Raw genomic sequence first — 22,184 nt, 5'->3', positions numbered from 1 at the left:
CTAAGCTGGTAGGAAGGTGCAAGCAGGCGTCTGCGTTGAGCATGGAGTCTGTACCTATCGTTAGCATGTCGCAAAGCCTCCTGGACTTGTGCCCAAGTGGAATGAAGACCACGAAGATGCTCCTCTAACGCAGGAATACTGCGGACCAAAAGAGTCATGGAACATTGCAACATGGAAGGTTGGAAACCATAGTTCACCATAAATGGGGAAAATTGGGCAGCAAAATTCAAGACACTATTGTGAGCAAACTCTGCCCATGTTAAAGTGGTTGTAAACCCTTACAACACACTTTGACCTACAGGTAAGCCTAGATTAAGGCTTACCTGTAGGTCCAAGAAATATCTCCTAAACCTACACGGTTTAGGAGATATTTGTCGAAAGACAGGCACCGCTGTCTACGGCGCATGCGCCGTAGACGGCGGCGTAAAGGCGCACTGAGCGCGGCACCGTCAATGACGAAGATGGCGCGCATGTTGGCTCCCGTGCACATGCGCGGGAGTGACGTCATCGCGGCTTCGCCGAATGACAGCGGCGGAGTAGCGAGACCCCACCTGTACTTGTGTGTCCAAAAAGTTACCACAATAATATTATTATCTTGTATTTTTATTAACTTCAAGGAGGTCGGTGTCCCTTGTTAAAAAAATAAATAAATATAAAAATAAAAATAAAAATGAAAAAATAAAAATAATAAAATTAAAAATAAAATAAAAATTAAAATAAATAAAATAAAAATTAAAATAAATATGAAAAATAAAATTAAAATAAAAAATAAAAATGCCACAAAAACAAAGCGGCTTTAAAATCCTCCACAAGCGTCACTGGGCTCATTTCCCTTGAGAATGTCACGTGACCTGTGACGCAATGCGTCGTGAGGAGGAGCCAAGTGGCGTTGAGCCTTTGGTGTGCAGGGAGGCTGTGAGGAGGAGTACAATCTGACGCTCTAGCTGAGGCTTATGTTTTCAACTGGTTTCGTGAGTAGGATTACTAAAGGTAGTGCAGTGGTATCCCATGTTACAATAAAACACTATCCTGGGTTCTCTTTTCCTTCTTTACATGTCCACGAATGGTGCAGTGAGTTCCAGATAAAGAGGAAGGAAAAACGCTATATCAACCATAGGCAGCGATGAGAATGTATGGATAGGATTGAAATTACTGAGGCTCACAAGATATATTAGCAATTGTGGAGTATATATGAAGTTGTAAAGAGATCAGCACACTATGTTATGAAGCTATAAAGAGACGAGTGCACAGAAAAGAATTGCACCTGATTGCAGAAACATTGGATGTTCAAGTGTTGATTAATGATTTTGTTTGATTCATTTGGTATTGCTTGTATATTGGGTAAATAATTATTGAGCAATAGGTTTTCTATACACAAAGGCACTTTATTATTTATATACAAATAATTATATGGCTTCATTTGGGTGTATATTCACCATCTTGAAGCACGCATAGCACTTTATATTTGCATGAAGTTTATGCAGCTAATTACAAGAATTTGTTTGTTTTGCACATATCCTTATGCACGTAAGCACTTTATATGGATTCATTTGTTTTTGCACATATCCTTATGCACTTAAGCACTTTATATTTGCATCATTAGATGTAAATAATCGCAGGTATTAATTTGGTTTATTTATTATAAGGCATCTATATGCACAGGGATATAATATTTAATTGTGAAGATTCGGATCATTAAGTATTTATATTGAGTATAGATACAAGGATATTTGATTTGATCTGAATGCTCAGGATTGAATTTAGCGCACTAATATATTTTACAAAATGTAACATTGCTTAACCACTTGCTTACTGGGCACTTAAACCAACCTCCTGCCCAGACCAATTTTAACCACTTGCCGCCCACCCTATAGGCAATTGACGGCTGCAAAGTGGTTTCATAATCCTGACCGGACGTCATATGACGTGATCAGGATTATGAGCCGCTGCGCGCCCCCGGGGGCACGCATCGCGGCGATCGTTGTTGCAGAGTGTCAGTCTGACACCCAGCAACTACGATCTCGGTAAAGAGTCTCCGACGAAGACTCTTTACCACGTGATCAGCCGTGTCCAATCACGGCTGATCACAGTGTAAATGGGAAGAGCCGGTGATCGGCTTTCCCTCACTCGCGTCTGTCAGACACGAGTAGAGGAGAGCCGATCGGCTGCTCATCTGACAGGGGGGGTCTGTACTGATCGATTATCAGCACAGCCCCCCCGAGGATGCCCACACTGGACCACCAGGGACGCCACCAGACCACCAGGGAAAAGGTAATCCTCCCTAGACCACCAGGGATGCCAGTCAGCACAATGGATGCCAATCAGTGCCCATAATGGATGCCAATCAGTGCCCACAATGGGCATCACTGATTGGCATGCATTATTGTTTGGCACTGATTGGCATCCATTACTATAGTATAACACCAATGCCGCCTATGAGTGCCCACCTGTGCCGCCTATGAGTGCCCACCTGTGCCGCCTATCAGTGCCCACCTGTGCCGCCTATCAGTGCCCACCCATGCCCATCTGTGCCGCCTATCCATGCCCATCTGTGCCGCCTATCCATGCCCATCTGTGCCACCCATCTGTGCCGCCCATCCATGCCAATCCATGCCAGCTATCAGTGCCAATTTGTGCCACCTATCAGTGTCTGTCCGTGTCGCCCATCCGTGTCGCCCATCCGTGTCGCCCATCCGTGTCGCCCATCAGTGCTGCCCATCAGTGCCGCCTATCAGTGCCGCCTATCAGTGCCACATATCAGTGTCCATCAATGCCACCTCATCAGTGCCACTTCATTGGTGCCACATTGGTGCCCATCAGTGCCGCCTTATCAGTGCCCATCAGTGTAGCCCCATCAGTGCCCATCAGTGAAGGAGAAAACGTACTTATTTACAACGTTTTGAAACTGAAACAAAAAAAACATTTTTTTTTTCAAAATTTTCGGTATTTTTTTATTTGTAGCGCAAAAAAAAAAAAACGTAGAGGTGATCAAATACCACCAAAAGAAAGCTCTATTTGTGGGAAAAAAATGATAAAAGTTTTATTTGGGTACAGTGTAGCATGACCGCGTAATTGTCATTCAAAGTGCGACAGCGCTGAAAGCTCAAAATTGGTCTGGGCAGGAAGGTGTTTAAGTGCCCTGTATTGAAGTGGTTAAGCTTTCAGCGCTGATGCACTTTGAATGACAATTGCGCTGCCATACAACACTGTACCCAAATGACATTTTTATAATTTTTTTCCCACAAATAGAGCTTTCTTTTGGTGGTATTTAATTACAGCTGGGAGTTTTATTTTTTGCTAAACAAACAAAAAAAAGATGCAAAATAAAAAAAAATAAAAAAATCATATTTAATAGTTTGTTATAAAATTTTGCAAACTGGTCATTTTTCTCCTTCATTGAAATGCGCTGATGAGGTGGGCACTGATAGGCGGCACTGGTGGGCACTGATAGGCTGCACTGGTGGGCACTGATAGGCACAGTTAAGGCGACACTAATAGGCACAGATAAGGTGGCACCAATAGGCACAGATAAGGCAGTACTGATGGGCACAGGTAAGGCGGCACTGATGGGCACAGATAAGATACCACGGATGGGTGGCACGGATGGGTGGCACGGATGGGTGACACTAAGGGGCACTGATAGGTACCACTGATGGGACTGATGGGCACTGATAGGTGGCACTGATAGGTGGCTCTGATAGGTGGCACTGCTGGGCACTGATGGGCAGCACTGATGGGCACTGGTAGATGACACTGATGGGCACGGATATGTGGCACTGAGGTGCAGCACTGTTGTTGAGGCAGATTGTGGGCACTGATAGGTGGCACTGATAGGTGACACTGATGTATGGCACTGTGGGCACTGATGTATGGCACTGATGTATGGCACTATGGGCACTGATGGGTGGCACTGCTGGGTGGCACTTTTATTAATAACTGGCTGGTACTGGCAGGGGGCAGGTGGGCAGTGATAAGTTGGCCGTGATAGGGACTGATGTCCCGATCACGGGCGCCGGTGATCGGAAAAATAGCCGATTACCGGCTCTGTTTTGTCACATGATCAGCTGTCATTGGCTGACAGCTGATCACATAGTAAGGGGTCGGGATCGACCCCTTGCTCGGATCCGTGATCAGGCGAGTCTCATAGACTCGCGGATCACAGAGCGCGCCGCGCGCACCCCTCAGGGGGCGCGCAGGCCGCTCGTGCAAGGGACCACGTCAATAGACGTAGTCCCAGCAAAGCAGGTATATAGCGCGGATCTCTAGTGGTTAAGTGAGGGATCACTATTTTTTGGTGCAGCTTTTTTTTGTTAAGTAATTTTTGATATATATATATATATATATATTTCTTCTGTATCAGCGCTTGAGTATTCTGTATATAATTTGAAATTAGAATGAACTGCAAACTTAATTCAGTGGAATGTAAGGAGAGGACACTCAGCAGCTGTTTACGCATCTGGACTGAGGAGCACTAGTGTGTCTCCATCTATGAAACTTGTCCAAAAAAGGTAAGTATTCCATCTTGGTTAAAAGGGAATTAATGATGTCTTCAACTTGGAACTCAAACAGACAATTGTACACCACTTCCAAGCAATGTTTCATATTCCTATTTCTGGACTCAAATATCTCTGTGCTAAGTATACCTTTTGTTTCATTCTCATAGGGCAGAAAAGACTCGGAGGACACCACTCAGAGGACACCAGGGACCTCCCACATCACCAAGAAAGGGAAATCAGACCAAGACCCCCCAGGGATCTGGAGGAAGGAGAGGTGGAGGAAGTGGGCGAGATTGCCACTCAAACAGGTGTGTGTCTGACACCCCATCTTCAGGTAATCTATGTATGCCTGCATATTTCTTATACATGTTTTTTAACCAATTTTTAGGTGATGTGCTGGTTGTGTAACAGCAAGCTGAACCCTTCACTAGTGACAGCACCCAAAGGCTCATCCGTGACATCATGATGTGGAATGGGGAAATTATTATCATTATTATCATTATTAGGAATAAACTGAATGTTATGGAACAACAAATGAAGAACATGATAGATGTGTTGAGGAGAATATAAATTTCTTTCAAATCCCATCCATTTTCCCATTTGTTGGACTAAACAAACAAATTGTTTTTTTGTACAATTTAAAAGCCGCATTTTGAAGATGCCCACGGTGTGTCAACATGTGCTATCTGCCATCAGGGATCTCAATGTACGCGTTTTGTGGGTGCAACCCCTTCCTCGTAACTCTAGTAGGCGAGAGGAAGGGGTTGCACCCCCAAAACACGTCCATTGATCTCCCATAATGAAAAATAGCACATGTTGACATTAGGCATGTGATCAGGAGGGAAACACCCATTTGGACTCCCAATTTGTGTGCATCTTCAAAATGTGTCTTTTACAGGGGTGACATCGCCTCATCTGATGAAGGCAATATCAATACATTTTTGACACTATAATGTCTGATATTGCCTTCAGTTTTTATACGTTGAACTTTGTAAGTTCCAGAGCTGTGTATGTTATGTTTTAAAACGTGCCTGTTTCTAAAAAAGAAAAAAAAAAAATGGAGAAAAAAATATATTTTTCTAAAAAAAATTCTAACGCACTTGTGTGGCTGATAATGTGTGGCTTCTTCTTTCTTTCAATGCTCAATACCAGTTTTGTAAGTAATTTTGTGTTTATAGTGACAATGGGGCTTATTTCCTAAAGGAAAATCCACTTGGCGCTACAAGTGCACTAAGAGAACCTAGGAGACAGCCAAAAAGAAACACAAGCAATAAAGAACTTTCAAGATAATATTATCAGATAATATTTTTTTAATTAAAATATTTTTTATATATTGTCTGGCATAGCAATGGCCCCCCTATCCATAAAAAAAATTACATATTTCTCCTGAACTTCACAGGCGCTTTGGGGGGGGGGGGGTGGGCCAAGCCAGTACAGCCAGTATCCAGGCTCCTCAGGGGATTCTCTATAATAAGTCCGGCCCCAGGCCCAACTGAGGCTATATAATTACATGAATTTTTTCTTAAATAATTGTGCAATATGCAGCAGCATAGGATGATATGGTTGTTTTTGTAGACTGCCATATGGATTGCTGTCAGAAACAGATGGAACTGGCTTGCCATTATCCCAAAGGTATTCTCAGCGACTCTTCTCACTCTGGCCAGCGGGTAGTTAAAAACCCACCTCTCCGGAGTGAGGGTCCTTTGGGGGAATGGCCTCATTAGGTGCCTGCCCAGACTGAAGGCTTCATCTGCAATAAAGACGAAGGGGAGTCCTTCCACATTATCCACATCAGTTGGCAATGCCAGACCACCAGGCTGGAGACGCTGGTAAAACTCCACCTGGGCGAAGACTCCTCCATCCGACCATTCTTCCCCATTTCCACACAGAGGAACTCATAGTGTGCCAATACCACCGCCATTAACACTACACTATTAAACCCATTATAGTTATAATAGTAAGACCCCGAATGGGGTGGTGGCACAATGTGGACATGCTTCCCATCTATAGCCCCTCCACAGTTGGGAAAGTCCCAACGGTCAGAAAAATGGGAGGCCACAGTCTGCCATTCCTGTGGCATTGAAGGAAACTGTGGAGTCAAACAAGAAATAAAATATAAGTACTTTTGCACGTAACATTGCAAGCAGATTACACAAAAAACATTCTTGCACAGCATCAGTTTAATATTTATTTTAAGGAGTATTTAAAGACAAAAATATAAGGCCCACTTATCAGATTCTTCACCTCCTCTGATGGCCCAAAAAAGCCTCCAGCACTCTGCCTGAATTTAAGGACACACATAACATTTGTACACATTTTAGGGGAGGGGGGGGTTACAAATGAATTTAAGGACACAAATAACATATAAACTTCCGATAATAGTTGGAAAAGCCAAGAAAACACTGCAGAGGACGTTGGGGCCACTGTAGGACTGCTGAAAGTTTCTCTGGGTCCATTATAAAAACCAACAGTGGAAATGACATAACCCAGGAATTTAACCTGTTCACGATGGAATTCTCACTTCTTCAATTTACAATAGAGATTGTTTTTTTTCTTAGTTTCTGAAGCACATGACAGACATCTATGTGGTGGCTCTCCAGGGACTTGGAAAATATGAGGATATCGTTGAGATAAACCACCGCACATAACTGCAACAAATCTCGGAGGACATTATTAATAAATTCTGGGAAAACTGCCGGGGCATTACAAAGGTCAAAAGGCATTACGAGGTACTCATAATTGCCTGCATTGCTCCTTTGAGGCAGTCAAATAACTCCATAATCAATAGAATTGGATAGGCATTCTAAATTGTGAAACAATTGAGACCCCTATAATCAATACAAAGTCTCAGTTCACCACTCTTCTTCACAAAGAAGAAACCAGTATCAGCAGGTGATGAGGATTCATACTCCATGGCCTTATCATCCAAGACCAACAAAGGGTAAATCCGGCCACTAGGGGATATGTCACCAGGTTGAAGGTCTGTTACTCAATCATACAACTGGTGTGGAGGCAAACTAACTGTGACCATTGTCAAAAACGTTGCTAAAATCGCGGCACTCCTTTGGCAGGGAGGAGAGTTAGGAGGTGCACAGGACCTTGGCTACCTTCTGGAAGCATATCTTACTGTATTGTAGCATCCAGGAGAGAACCTCAGCACACAGCCAATCAAAAGAGGGGTTGTGCCTCTGTAACCAAGGATAACCAATAACCAGTGGAAACTTAGGTGAGGAAATAACTTGAAATTGGATTATCTCATAGTGAAGAGCACCTACGGCCATGGGCAACGGAACAGTCTCATGATTCACATGGGCAGGCTGTAGAGGTCTCCCATCAAGAGCCCTAATGGCAAATGGAGTGTCACGCAGCTACAGCGAAATCGAGTGCTTCGATACAAAGGCAGCATCAACGAACAGGCCTGCAGCCCCAGAGTCGGTTAGAGCCTGTATCTCGATGGACGACTCAGCCCAAGAAAGGGTAACCAAAACCAGGGGCTTATCAACAACACCACCTAAGGTCTGTCCGTGACAGGACCTCAAGGTTCGGGCATTCCCTGGACGGGTAGGACTAGACTTCAAAAAGTGACCTGCCTGGCCATAATAAAGGCACACCTCTCCCTCTCCTAAAGGTTCTCTTATCCGCAGAAAGACGCGTGAAACCCAAGTGCGTGGGTTCACCTTCACTGACTGACTCTTTCTCTGAGTCTGGAGTCAATGAGGATAGTAAACGTGATCAACTTCTCCAGCTCAGTGGGTATAACTTGGGCTGCTATCTCATCCTTGATGGTATCCGAGAGACCACGAGGGCCTCATTGTTCCAAGCAATCTTTGCTGCCAGAGTACGGAATTCAATGGCGTAATCGCCAACAGTTCTCGTACTCTGTTTGATGGACATGAGGCACTTGGCAGCAAAAGCGTTGCGTGCGGTAACGTCAGATACCCTTTTAAAAGAAGCCACAAACTTAGGGTAACTCAAGACAACAGGCGTTTGCATCTCCCACAGAGGGTTTGCCCAGGCCAAGGCTTTCTCAGAAAGCAAAGATATCACAAAACCTACTTTGCTTCTGTCCGTGGGAAACGCCTGGGGCAGCATTTCGAAGTATATCTCAACCTGATTGAGAAACCCTCTGCATTGAACTGGATCACCCCCAAATAACTGGGGAAGTGGAGCAGAACCAGACATACCTCTTATAGAAGTAATACTCGAGGCGGGTGCCTGCACAGAGACAGGAGCAGCAGCAGGGACGGCCTTCAACGCAGGCTGTACCGGAGCAGCCACAGTGGGAGATTTCCAGCTGAGCCGTGTGACTCAGGAGCATTTGTAACGCTATGGCAAACTGATCCATGCGGTGAACCTGCTCATCCAATCTGGAAAAATATATTACCAACAAGTGGATTGACTGCATCTTCTGAATTCATGGCCTTTACCTACTGTCAGAAACCATGAATCTGACTGAGACAGAAGTACAGTTAAATCACACTTGTTTAATAATAATAAAAAAAGTAAACAGAGTAAACGTAGTCAAACAGCCAGAGTTCAGGAACAGGAATGGATAGTCAGACAAGCCAAAACGTCAGGGAGCCTATGGTCTCCCCTGGTCAGCCTGCCTGATATTGTTCCCACTGCTCCCCTGTCTGCCTGTCACTCTCCCCCTCCGGTCTGCGGAACACTTACCTGCAGGTTCTCCTGGTCAGACCTGTCACCTCATGGTCCCCTTGGTTTCTCTCCTGGTCAAACCGCCTCCTCTGTCCTCCGTCATCCCCATCCACTGCTTCTCCCGGTCTCAAGGGGGGGAGTTGATCCGGTCTGCACCTGCCACCGCTTCTCCTGGTCGCGCGGGGGGGGTTGATCTAGTCCGTAGCACACGCACACGCACACGCACACGCACACGCACACACACACACACACACTTCCTTCCTTCCTTTCAAAAACCACACTGCTCTGTGGATTCGTGCCAACAATCAAACAGCACAACAGCACCACCTGCTGGTCCTTCCAAAGTATAAAAATGTATAAAGTATAGATGTTTGTCCCAAGCTTGTTTGAAGCCATTTACTGTTGAAAGTTTTACTACCCCTGCTGGAAGTTTATTCTAAGCATCAACTACCCTTTCAGTAAAATAATACTTCTAAGATTAGTTTTGAACTTTCATTCAGTTAGTTTGAGGTCATGTCCCCGTGTTCTTGATTTTGGTTTCATATTGAAAAAACTGCCCTCCTGAACCTTATTCACCCCTTTGAAGTATTTAAAGGTTTCATTCATGTCTCCTCTCTCCCTTTTTTTCTCCGGACTGCACATATTAATTTCCTGAAGACGATATGTTTTAACCGCTACACTTTTCACCATTTTTGTTACCCATTTCTGGACTCGTTCTATCTTTATCAATATCTTTTTGTAAGTAAGGTCTCCAGAACTGGGCACAGTATTCTAAATGAGGTCTCACTAAAGATCTATATAGGGGGAACCAGAACCTCCTTCCTCCTGCTGGTGATCGCTCTAGAGACATAAATGTAAACGGAAATGAAGCATAAATGCATAGTACATCTGAGACACAATACAAATTTAAGTAATTTTTCCCAAAAGCACCTGGCTGCAAATGTACTGTATTTTTTTTCTTTTGGGTGTGATGCTTGTGTATATTAGCCCTTAAGAAGATTGGTGCAATCATGGTTGTTAGTTTGGCTGCTACAAGCAACACCTCCAGTGATGCTGTAACATTTAGAAATCAGTTCTGTGGTGGGACTTAATAGTAAATCCTTGAATAAGTGTATACAATTTGGCATTTTATCTAACCATTCAGCTGCCTGCTTTATTTTATTTTTTTAGTCTGTATGTGAAACATGTCATATGATAAACTTCCCCTATTCATGTATTAAACATATACAGGTACCTATCTTATGCTGTCAGATTTTGTGTTTGCTGACAGGTTTAGGCATTAGTCGTACAATGTACAGAGATTGCTGCTGTTTACACCTGTGGCCTTGCAAAGCTGCAGGGATTTGTACTGAGGCGTGCATGGATTCCCAGGCAACACCATGTCTATTACCCAGTACTCATGGGTGCAGAGTAATACTGCTTTCCATGGTAGAACATGACAGTGATATCATTTACTCTATAAAAGGGAACAGCACTGCTTTCCAGGAGTGAAATGCATGTGAGTGCATGTAAATAAATGTCTGCTTTAAAAAAAGCTGGAGTGTCCTCTATTACTGTTAAATGTAAGCTATTTACATTGTACATTCTAGGTTTTGGAATATGGCAGTGGGTCCTAAGCGTAATATTTTAAAAGAATTAAAAAAAACGTACCTTCTTAAAAATTCTCCAAAAAAAGACCCAAACAATGCAAATAGGAAATCGATCACCACCAACCGATAAATATCTTGTCCAACATATGATTCCCAGCACTGTGAAATAAAATGTCATACAGAATTTAAGATTATTCTGTCAGCACTAGTAAATTTTCTATTGCAATGTTACAAATCAGCTGCAAAGCTAATCTGTTACCTGTAGTTTTGTGAATATGCAAAGTTGACATGTCAACTGTAGTTTTACAAACATGAAAAGCTGTGGTCTGTCCCTGCCTTGTTGTAGCATCTCCCCAGCTGATTAACAAAGCCAGCTTCGTGGCAAGTCCTCCCCCAGCCATTTTAAACTCTCTATTTAAAGCGGAAGTAAACCCATCTATAAAAAAGTTTAATTTCCGGCACGTGCCACCCAGTGTCCCTGAATTCCTGTCCTTAAGTTCCAATATCCACAAATTCTAGTGTTCCTGAGTACCACAGTTCCTGTCTCTCTGGCTATGGTTCTTGGCCTTGTATCTGACCACTCTTGTCCGCTACCTGCCCTGCCTTTTGGCCTATCCCCATTTTGAAGATTGAATTATCAATTTGACCAAAAATATTATATATAATTCAAAGTGCGGGGCTCCACCTCACTAATTTATTATTAAACACTACCAATGCAAAAAATGCCACCTAATTACCAGCTATATAATGAGAAACATAAACTCATATTATTCTCAATTTACATAAAAAATTCCAGAAACTCTATTGAAAACATAGTGCATACAGTGCAGTCTGTATATATCAGTCTGCAAGTAAAAGTCTATGCCACACAATGTGTTCTACACTGTGAAGTAAGCTTCTACTATAACACACATGCGTAAAACCTTTCCTCTGGATTTAATGAACTGTGTTTATCAAATCCTCTTTTCACAATCAACCATCAAGTTGGATGCATATCCTCATTCACAGACCTTTTAAATTACAGGAGTAATGGGGCAACCGGAATATAGGATAATATGAACACCCCTTTCCTTCTGGATAGCACTCTTCCTACACTTTGCCCAAAGATGATCAGATGTTGCTCATAAATAGATAAAAAATGTAAGGTCTAATGCTCTCTGTATAAGTTGCTGTTTATTATATGAATCAAATTACGCTTCACATCACAAATACTTCACTACAAGTGCATATCTCACTCCTGTCCTCCCGATGGGTTGCTCGTGTAAACTCCACCCACCTGCCTGATAGCATAATTCTAGGCACCCTACTTGCTCTACATGTTACCTCTTGGGAACTTCCTCAAAATCTAGGGGCCACTGGAATTACACAAAGCCTACTGGGACATTTCGACACCTTGCTAATAAGAAACAAGGCACACAAAAGTATCTGCCATAGCCAGATGAAAAAAATAATAATTGATGTATTGACTTGGGTACAATCAGCCTGCATATACATGGTAAATCTCGGCCAGTCCCTGTTGAAACAGCCAAGATTTGAACCTTCTATGGCCGGTTAAATACAAGGTATCTGAGTAGGCAGAGTTGAAAGTATGCATTTACAAGCTGTGAAATTTTTACTGCAAAACAGGAACATTGTAACCTGTTAACCATAGCTACTAGGCACGAATTCCTTGTTAAACCAATGAAACAAATATAGAAACAAAACAAAAGAATTAAGACCGATAAGAACATGTTGCTGCCAGAGTGCTAGTATACCTGTTTAAGAGAAACTCCTGTCAAAATGTTAAATAAACATTTGAAATAGATATGGTTACAAGTTTTTAAAACTCTTTTTGTTGATCTCAAACAGTTGTAAAAAAAATTATGAGCCTGCAGGAGTACAATGCATGTTATATTTAAAATCCAAGGTTGTAGAGTATAATAAACATTCAGCATAATAACAATTAAAGGTGTAAAGCCCAGTACACACGATTGGATTGTTGGCCAACAAAAGCGCGGACTTTTGTCCGAAGGGCGTTGGCCCAAACTTGTCTTGCATACACACGGCACACAATTGTTGGCCAACAATCACGAACGTAGTGACATACTACATGTTTTTTCAGCTCTTTAGCACCACCCTTTGGGCTCCTTCTGCTAATTTTGTGTTAGTAGAAGTTTGGTGAGTGTTGATTCATGCTGTTCATTAGTGATGGACGAACTTCCGACGGGACGTTTCGCGAACGCGAAATGCGAACGGACCCAAACGTTCGCGAAACCGAACGTTCGCCGCGGGCCCCATTGACTTCAATGGGAGGCGAACTTTGCAAACCTTCATGTCGAATTTGCGGCCACGTGGTAATTATTAGGGGGTAAAACGTAGTCCCACCATCTGGACAATGACATAATACATGTATGAGGTGAATTTGGGATCGATAACTACAAGCATTTTTATTTTATTTGGGAAATTGTTCTAACAATTCAGGACTATGGAGCTAATGAAGGCAATGGAGGAGAGGGAAGGTCAGGGACCAGGGTAGGCAAAGAAGAGGGTGCAGGAGATGATCACCAGCAGCGTGACATACCGGAATGACACATGCACCGTGATAGAGGCATCTGACAGCAGCACCGTAATACAGAGCACTGACAGCAGCACCGTGACATACAGCGCTGACAGCAGCACCGTGACATACAGCGCTGACAGCAGCACCGTGACATACAGCGCTGACAGCAGCACCGTGACATACAGCGCTGACAGCAGCACCGTGACATACAGCGCTGACAGCAGCACCGTGACATACAGCGCTGACAGCAGCACCGTGACATACAGCGCTGACAGCAGCACCGTGACATACAGCGCTGACAGCAGCACCGTGACATACAGCGCTGACAGCAGCACCGTGACATACAGCGCTGACAGCAGCACCGTGACATACAGCACTGACAGCAGCACCGTAAGCAGCCCCAGGAGGAAGTCAGCACAGCACAGGGATGGTGTGATCCCCTCATAATAAGAACCCCCAGGAGGAAGTCAGCACAGCACAGGGATAGTGTGATCCCTTCATAATAAGAACCCCCAGGAGGAAGTCAGCACAGCACAGGGATATCATAAGCAGCCCCAGTAGAAATATGACACCGCTCAACCTCTTCAAAGAGGAGGGTAGGGGCATATAGTACGGTGTGCTTTTTTGGGTCAAGGAAGTGAGCCAAATGAATTAAGAAGGTCTGTGTGCTTGATTAAAAAAATAGTTTATAGACATATACATGGTCTACTGGTCACATGTGTTGAATTCCTCCGAGATCCATGCCTCATTCATTTTTAGAAATGTGAGGTAGTTAACACTGTGGTGAGCTAGGCGAGTACGCTTATCGGTCACAATCCCCCCTGCTGCGCTGAACGTCCTTTCGGACAGGACACTGGATGAGGGGCAAGCCAACAGTTCGATTGCAAATTGGGCAAGCTCTGGCCAGAGGTCAAGCCTGCCCACCCAGTAGTCTAGGGGTTCATCACTCCTCAGAGCGTCCACATCGGCCGTTAACCCAATGTAGTCGGACACCTGACGGTCTAGGCGTTCCCTGATGCTGGATCCGGATGACACCTGTCGATGGGTCGGCTGAAAGAATGACCTCATATCCGAAGTCACCAACACATCTTCAAACCGGCCTCTTCTTGCAGGCGCTGTTGGATTGGTACCCGCAAATCCTTCTCTGGGAGTGGGAATTGCTCCTCTGCCAGCGCACGCAAAAGCAGAATGCAGCATTTCTCGAAGCAAGGCCTGGAAGTGCTGCATTCTGACAGCCCTCTGCGACGGCGGTAACATTTCCGCCATTTTGTGTTTGTACCGGGGGTCTAAGTACGTTGCCACCCAGTACTGGTCCTTGACCCTCATGCTTTTTATACGGGGGTCCCTATTAAAACACTGGAGCATGAAGGCCCCCATTTGCACTAAAGTGGAAGCGGTGTGGTGGCCTGGCTCCTGCTCATCATCCAGGATAATGTCGTCCTCTTCATTCTCCTCTCCCCATCCTCGCACAACAGGGATCCCAGAAAGGTTTAAAGCATGCTCTTCTTGCTCCTGCTCATCCGCCCCGGCACCATCCTCCTCTGACTCCTCATCAGACTCCTGTTGTTGACTTGTCTCAGATAGAGTAGCCCCCCCTGGGAATTCATCCAGCATTGCGACTTCCTCATCTTCCCGCTCCTCCACAGCCTGATCAATGACACGACGCAATGCACGCTCCAGAAAGAAGGCATAAGGTACCATGTCACTGATGGCGCCATGGCTGCGACTGACCAGTTTGGTGATCTCCTCAAATGGCCGCAGAAGTCTGCATGTGTCGCGCATGAGCAGCCACTGGCGCGGTGAAAAAAAACCCAGCTCCCCAGAACCGTTTCTTTCGCAGAGTTCATACAGGTAGACGTTAACTGCACGTTTCTGCTGGAGCAGCCTATCAAGCATATAGAAGGTTGAGTTCCATCGCGTCGGGCAATCGCAAATAAGACGTCTGACCGGCAGATGGTGTCGCCGCTGAATGTCAGCAAGGCGAGCCATGGCCGTGTAAGATCTTCTGAAATGGGCCGAGATTTTCCTTGCCTGCCGCAAGATGTCCTGGACCCCAGGGTATTTGACAAGGAATCGCTGCACGACCAAGTTTAAGACGTGTGCCATGCACGGCACGTGCGTGATTTTGCCCTGTTTCAATGCGCTAAGCAGATTGGCACCGTTGTCACACACCACTTTACCAACTGTCAAATTGAGCGGTGTTAGCCACTCATCTGCCTGTGAACGCAAAGCTGAAAGGAGTGCCGGGCCAGTGTGGCTCTTTGCTTCCAGGCACAACAGACGCAGCACGGCATGGCAACGTCTCACCTGGCATGTGGAATAGGTTCTGGGGAGCTTGGGCGGTGCAGTGGAAGAGACGCTAGCAGCGGAAAAGGAGGAGGCAGCTGAGGAGGAGAGGGAGGAGGATGGAGTAGGAGGAGGAGAAGAAGAGTCAGGCCTGCATGCAATCCGTGGCGGTAAAACCAAATCTACACGGGTGCCACGGGTTACATGCTTGACGGCCGTCAGAAGGTTCACCCAGTGGGCAGTAAAACTGATATACCTTCCCTGCCCGTGTTTGCTAGACCACGTGTCTGTGGTCAGATGTATCTTGGCACCGACACTGTGTGCCAGAGATACATTCACTTGCCGCTGAACATGGCCATATAGCTCTGGGATGCCCTTCTCTGAGAAATACTTCCTTCCTGGGACCTTCCATTGTGGTGTTCCAATGGCCACAAATTTGCGAAAGGCCTCCGAGTCCACCAGTTTATATGGCAGTAGTTGGCGGGCTATGAGTTCTGACAAGCCAGCCGCCAACCGTTGGGCAAGAGGGTTATCCGGCGTCATCATTTTTTTACGCTCAAACATTAGGCCCACGGAAGCCTGCCTTTTTGCAGAAAAATGTGAGCTTGGCGTGATGGAAGGTGGAGTGGAGGACAATTGTGAGGAGAGAGGAGAAGGAGAAGTAGAAGACGAGGCTGGACGGTGAGAGCCTGCAGTGTGGCTTTGTGTGTTCCGTTGCTCCCACTGGGCTCGGTGATGGCTGCTCATGTGCCTTCTTAAGGCGGTCGTCCCTAGGTGAGTATTGGGCTTACCGCGACTAACGCGTTGACTGCAAAGATTGCAGATGGCAACGCTATTGTCAGCAGCGGACACGTTAAAAAAAGCCCACACTGCGGAGCCATGTGCCGGTGTCCTGGGAGCGCCAGATGTGACCGTACATGGTCGATGACTCGCTCCTGATACATTTGCAGTCTGCTTTGTCCCTGCTGTGCAATGTAAGTCATTGCTGCTTCTCCTCCCTATCTGCTGGTCCATATCTCCCTCTGAACTCCCCTCCTCTTCCTCTCTTGTGGGCACCCACGTGACATCACTAGACACGTCATCATCAACGTCACCTTCCCCACCGCTATAAGTAGAGATCTCGGAGTAGGCAGCAACACCGGGGACCAACCTCCTCCTTGGGCTGATCTGGGTACTGGCGTCAGACTGCTGAGTAGCGCTTGTTGCTACCTCCTCTTCCTGATCCAATACCAAGAGTGGCTGCGCATCAGAAATGTCCTCTTGATATGGATCGGAAAATAATTCCAGTGACTCAAGCGGAAGGTATGTGGTGGTGGTGGTGGTGGTCGTGTTGTTGGTGGTAGTGTCTTTGGGGGTGCACATAGCAGAGAGTGAAGAAGAGGGTGCAGATCGAGAGGATGAGGAGGGTGCAGAAGAGTAAGGCTGAGCGAGCCACTCAACCAAGTCTGGTGCATCCTTTAAAGTAATTGAACGCACCTTCTGCAACTTCCCACTTTGGCTCAAGCCTGTTGCTCCTGCCCTACCCCTACCACCCCTGCGGAAGGGCCTGCCTCTTCCTCTGCCTGTCATTTTTTAAATGACCCTGTGACAAAACTCTTAGTCCCTATACCGATGAAGGACTGCTGCAGTATAGGGCAGCGGTCAGCAGTGGTGCACGTCAACCCTATCTATTGTGGACCGATAGCGGTCCTTACAGAACAGCAGACTGTACCGCACTCAAGCCTATGTACCGTAGCACCCTATACCAAGTTACCAGTCCTTATAAGAACTTTTGTGGACCAAGCAGGTTGTGTATTAGTGTTTAGCAGACTGTACGTCAGTCCCTATACCGCTGAAGGACTGCTGCAGTATAGGGCAGCGGTCAGCAGTGGTGCACGTCAACCCTATCTATTGTGGACCGATAGCGGTCCTTACAGAACAGCAGACTGTACCGCACTCAAGCCTATGTACCGTAGCACCCTATACCAAGTTACCAGTCCTTATAAGAACTTTTGTGGACCAAGCAGGTTGTGTATTAGTGTTTAGCAGACTGTACGTCAGTCCCTATACCGCTGAAGGACTGCTGCAGTATAGGGCAGCGGTCAGCAGTGGTGCACGTCAACCCTATCTATTGTGGACCGATAGCGGTCCTTACAGAACAGCAGACTGTACCGCACTCAAGCCTATGTACCGTAGCACCCTATACCAAGTTACCAGTCCTTATAAGAACTTTTGTGGAACAAGCAGGTTGTGTGTTAGTGATTAGCAGACTGTACGTCAGTCCCTATACCGCTGAAGGACTGCTGCAGTATAGGTGAGCGGTCAGCAGTGGTGCACGTCAACCCTATCTATTGTGGACCGATAGCGGTCCTTACAGAACAGCAGACTGTACCGCACTCAAGCCTATGTACCGTAGCACCCTATACCAAGTTACCAGTCCTTATAAGAACTTTTGTGGACCAAGCAGGTTGTGTATTAGTGTTTAGCAGACTGTACGTCAGTCCCTATACCGCTGAAGGACTGCTGCAGTATAGGGCAGCGGTCAGCAGTGGTGCACGTCAACCCTATCTATTGTGGACCGATAGCGGTCCTTACAGAACAGCAGACTGTACCGCACTCAAGCCTATGTACCGTAGCACCCTATACCAAGTTACCAGTCCTTATAAGAACTTTTGTGGAACAAGCAGGTTGTGTGTTAGTGATTAGCAGACTGTACGTCAGTCCCTATACCGCTGAAGGACTGCTGCAGTATAGGTGAGCGGTCAGCAGTGGTGCACGTCAACCCTATCTATTGTGGACCGATAGCGGTCCTTACAGAACAGCAGACTGTACCGCACTCAAGCCTATGTACCGTAGCACCCTATACCAAGTTACCAGTCCTTATAAGAACTTTTGTGGACCAAGCAGGTTGTGTATTAGTGTTTAGCAGACTGTACGTCAGTCCCTATACCGCTGAAGGACTGCTGCAGTATAGGGCAGCGGTCAGCAGTGGTGCACGTCAACCCTATCTATTGTGGACCGATAGCGGTCCTTACAGAACAGCAGACTGTACCGCACTCAAGCCTATGTACCGTAGCACCCTATACCAAGTTACCAGTCCTTATAAGAACTTTTGTGGAACAAGCAGGTTGTGTGTTAGTGATTAGCAGACTGTACGTCAGTCCCTATACCGCTGAAGGACTGCTGCAGTATAGGTGAGCGGTCAGCAGTGGTGCACGTCAACCCTATCTATTGTGGACCTATAGCGGTCCTTACAGAACAGCAGACTGTACCGCACTCAAGCCTATGTACCGTAGCACCCTATACCAAGTTACCAGTCCTTATAAGAACTTTTGTGGAACAAGCAGGTTGTGTGTTAGTGATTAGCAGACTGTACGTCAGTCCCTATACCGCTGAAGGACTGCTGCAGTATAGGTGAGCGGTCAGCAGTGGTGCACGTCAACCCTATCTATTGTGGACCTATAGCGGTCCTTACAGAACAGCAGACTGTACCGCACTCAAGCCTATGTACCGTAGCACCCTATACCAAGTTACCAGTCCTTATAAGAACTTTTGTGGACCAAGCAGGTTGTGTATTAGTGTTTAGCAGACTGTACGTCAGTCCCTATACCGCTGAAGGACTGCTGCAGTATAGGGCAGCGGTCAGCAGTGGTGCACGTCAACCCTATCTATTGTGGACCGATAGCGGTCCTTACAGAACAGCAGACTGTACCGCACTCAAGCCTATGTACCGTAGCACCCTATACCAAGTTACCAGTCCTTATAAGAACTTTTGTGGAACAAGCAGGTTGTGTGTTAGTGATTAGCAGACTGTACGTCAGTCCCTATACCGCTGAAGGACTGCTGCAGTATAGGGCAGCGGTCAGCAGTGGTGCACGTCAACCCTATCTATTGTGGACCGATAGCGGTCCTTACAGAACAGCAGACTGTACCGCACTCAAGCCTATGTACCGTAGCACCCTATACCAAGTTACCAGTCCTTATAAGAACTTTTGTGGAACAAGTGAGTTGTGAATGTTTAGCAGACTGCAGCAGAAGGGCAGCAGTCAAGTATAATATCCTTTCTATATTTGGAAGAAAGAATATTATACATGTACAAGCCTATTACTGTACCACTGATACCAGTCCTGAAAAGAACCTTTGTGGAACTAATAATAACAGCAAGTCTTTAAAATTACCCTCACTGCCTGACAACACTGCTTCCTTCCTGTCCCTATACAAATTGGCAAAAAAAGAGAACGATTAGTGGTTACTGGAACAGCTCTTTTGTGGACCTTGATAGTAACAGCTAATGATGATGATGATGATGATGATGATGAAAGACTAATCTGGCTGTCCCTGTAGCATACACCGTCCTTTCCCTTTCTCTAAACTAACAAAAGACACTCAGGCTGCTGCAAGAATCAGCAGCACAGCAAACCTATCAACACCTAACACCTATACCAGTCCTGAAAAGAACTTTTGTGTACCAAATAGCTAGTGGTTTATCTCTCCCTACTCCACACAGGAACCTGTCCCTATCGTAACAGAAGAAAGAATGTAAAATGGCCACCGGATCGGGTGTATTTATAGGTTAGGGGGAATGTACAAGTGTCCATGTGCTGTCATGTCTCAATTGGCTGTCCTGTATCACATGATAAACGTGTCACCAAAGGTTAAAGTTCTTGTATACATTAAACACGTAAGTCCGCCGCGGCGAACGACGGAAAAAGGCGTTCGAACGTGCGGACCGCGAATGTCGGAAATTCGCCGCGAAACGACCGCCGGGCGAAACGTTCGTCCATCACTACTGTTCATTTCTCGCTTTTCATTTCATGCTTTTCAGTTTGTTTCAGAACGGCCGTTTGTCAACCAGACATGTTGTGGAATCAGAGGAGATAACATGTTATTTATTATTGGCCTTTGAGTTATTGCTTTGACATTATCTTTTTGGTTTAATAATGATTTGATTTGGTATACTGTCTATATTTTTGGATGCATAGAATCCACTTTTTGGTTAAGTTCCATTGGCAGATAGCATGTCTAATTTTATTAGTTTTTTTTTAAATGCACAACAACAAAAATTGTGGAGAATAATACTTGGCTATGTGTTTTACTTCAATTGACAGTTTGGGAGTAGGCAGTTACATTTAAAAAAATACAATGTAAAACTGATAAGGGACACCAACATAGTTGTATCTGTAATCTTAAAAACAACGGTATAATGGTGTTGTGGTAACTTCCCCAAAATTAATTAATAAATAAATAATATTATTCTTGATATCACTAGGAAAAAAACCTTTAAAAATGTGTTTGCAATAACTTCATCAGTATCACCAGCAAAGCAGCTTCATTATTATGCCATTAAAGAAGAGAATGTGCACTGCATGTCAAGATTTCATAATTTGCCACGTCACGAATGTTAATTCTCCATTACGAACTTTAGTTTACAAGGCTGGCTCGTCCTTGCTTTCGAGCATGCGTGTTTGTACTGTTTGAACTTTTGTCTGAGAGGCTTGTATACACACGTTTGGAAAATCCGACTTTAGACATTTGTCTGCGGAAAATTTAAAAAGATGCTTTCCATAAATGGAAAGAGAATGGCACAACTGCAAACCTACCAAGACATAGGCATCCACCTAAACTGACAAGCCCTGCAAGGAGAGCATTAATCAGAGAAGCAGCCAAGAGGTAACTCTGGAGGAGCTGCAGAGATCCACATCTCAGGTGGGAGAGTCTATCCACAGGACAACTATTAGTCAGCTACTCCACAAATATTTGCCTTTGCAAGGTGGTGGTGGCAAGAAGAAAGCCATAAGAAGTCCTGTTTGTAGTTTTCAAGAAGCCATGTTGGGGACACAGCAAACATGTGGAAAAGGTTGCTCTGGTCAGATGAGACCAAAGTTTAACTTTTTGACCTAAAAGCAAAAAGTTTTGTGGAGAACTAACACTGCACATCACCCTGAACCAGTGGCGGCTGGTGAAGTTTTAGGATGGGGGGGCGCAAGACCCCGCCCATCCATGGTTGGCCCCTCCCACTTCTCATAAGCCACACCCAGAATTTGTAGAATGATATTGGCGTGTATCCAGAATTTCATTGTCCTGCAAATACAGTAGCTGTGTACATAGACATACTGTACTAACATTATCTATGTATCCAGAAATACAGGGTTATGTATAGGCATACCTGTGTATAACTGTGTATAGGCGTATCATTGCCCCAGAATTGCAGAGAGCTGTATAGAAACTGTATATATTAAAACAGTAGTGTAACACTGTAGCTGTGTATTCAGAATTACTGAGTTCTATATGTATAGGTGTAACATTATTCAGGATTACAGACTTCTGGATAGACACATCTGTGTGTATATGTGTGTACCACTACCCAGGATTGCAGAGTGCTGTATAGATATATACTGTGTATTTATAGGTATACCATTATTCAGGATAGCAGACTTCTGTATAGCTATGTATAGATGTGATATTATCCAAGTTTTGCAGACTCACATGGATACTATAAATAGATATATATACAGCACTCTGCAATCCTGGATAATGGTACATATATATAACTCTGAAATATCGGATTATGTTACACCTATACATATAGATATCAATACAGCACTCTGCAATCCATGTGAGTCTGCACAGTCAGTGGGC

At 45.1% G+C, this 22,184-nt stretch overlaps 1 protein-coding gene across 2 annotated transcripts in view; it reads right to left on the bottom strand.

Annotated features, from left to right (window-relative positions):
- The window catches only part of TMC5 (transmembrane channel like 5), a 319,514-nt gene that overhangs the window by 112,730 nt on the left and 184,600 nt on the right, over positions 1-22,184 (bottom strand). For both annotated transcript variants that reach the window (XM_077448949.1, XM_077448948.1), the window contains one exon: positions 10,803-10,900. In XM_077448949.1, coding sequence (XP_077305075.1) covers positions 10,803-10,900 — 98 coding nt within the window. The remainder of the gene's footprint in view (positions 1-10,802; positions 10,901-22,184) is intronic.

This window comes from Lithobates pipiens, unplaced genomic scaffold (assembly GCF_037356315.1).
Source record: "Lithobates pipiens isolate NorthernLeopardFrog02 unplaced genomic scaffold, aLitPip1_a1.2 Scaffold_22, whole genome shotgun sequence".
NCBI lineage: Eukaryota > Metazoa > Chordata > Amphibia > Anura > Ranidae > Lithobates > Lithobates pipiens.
Note: the sequence above shows the minus strand (reverse complement) of the source record. Positions and strands in the feature narration are given on the sequence as shown.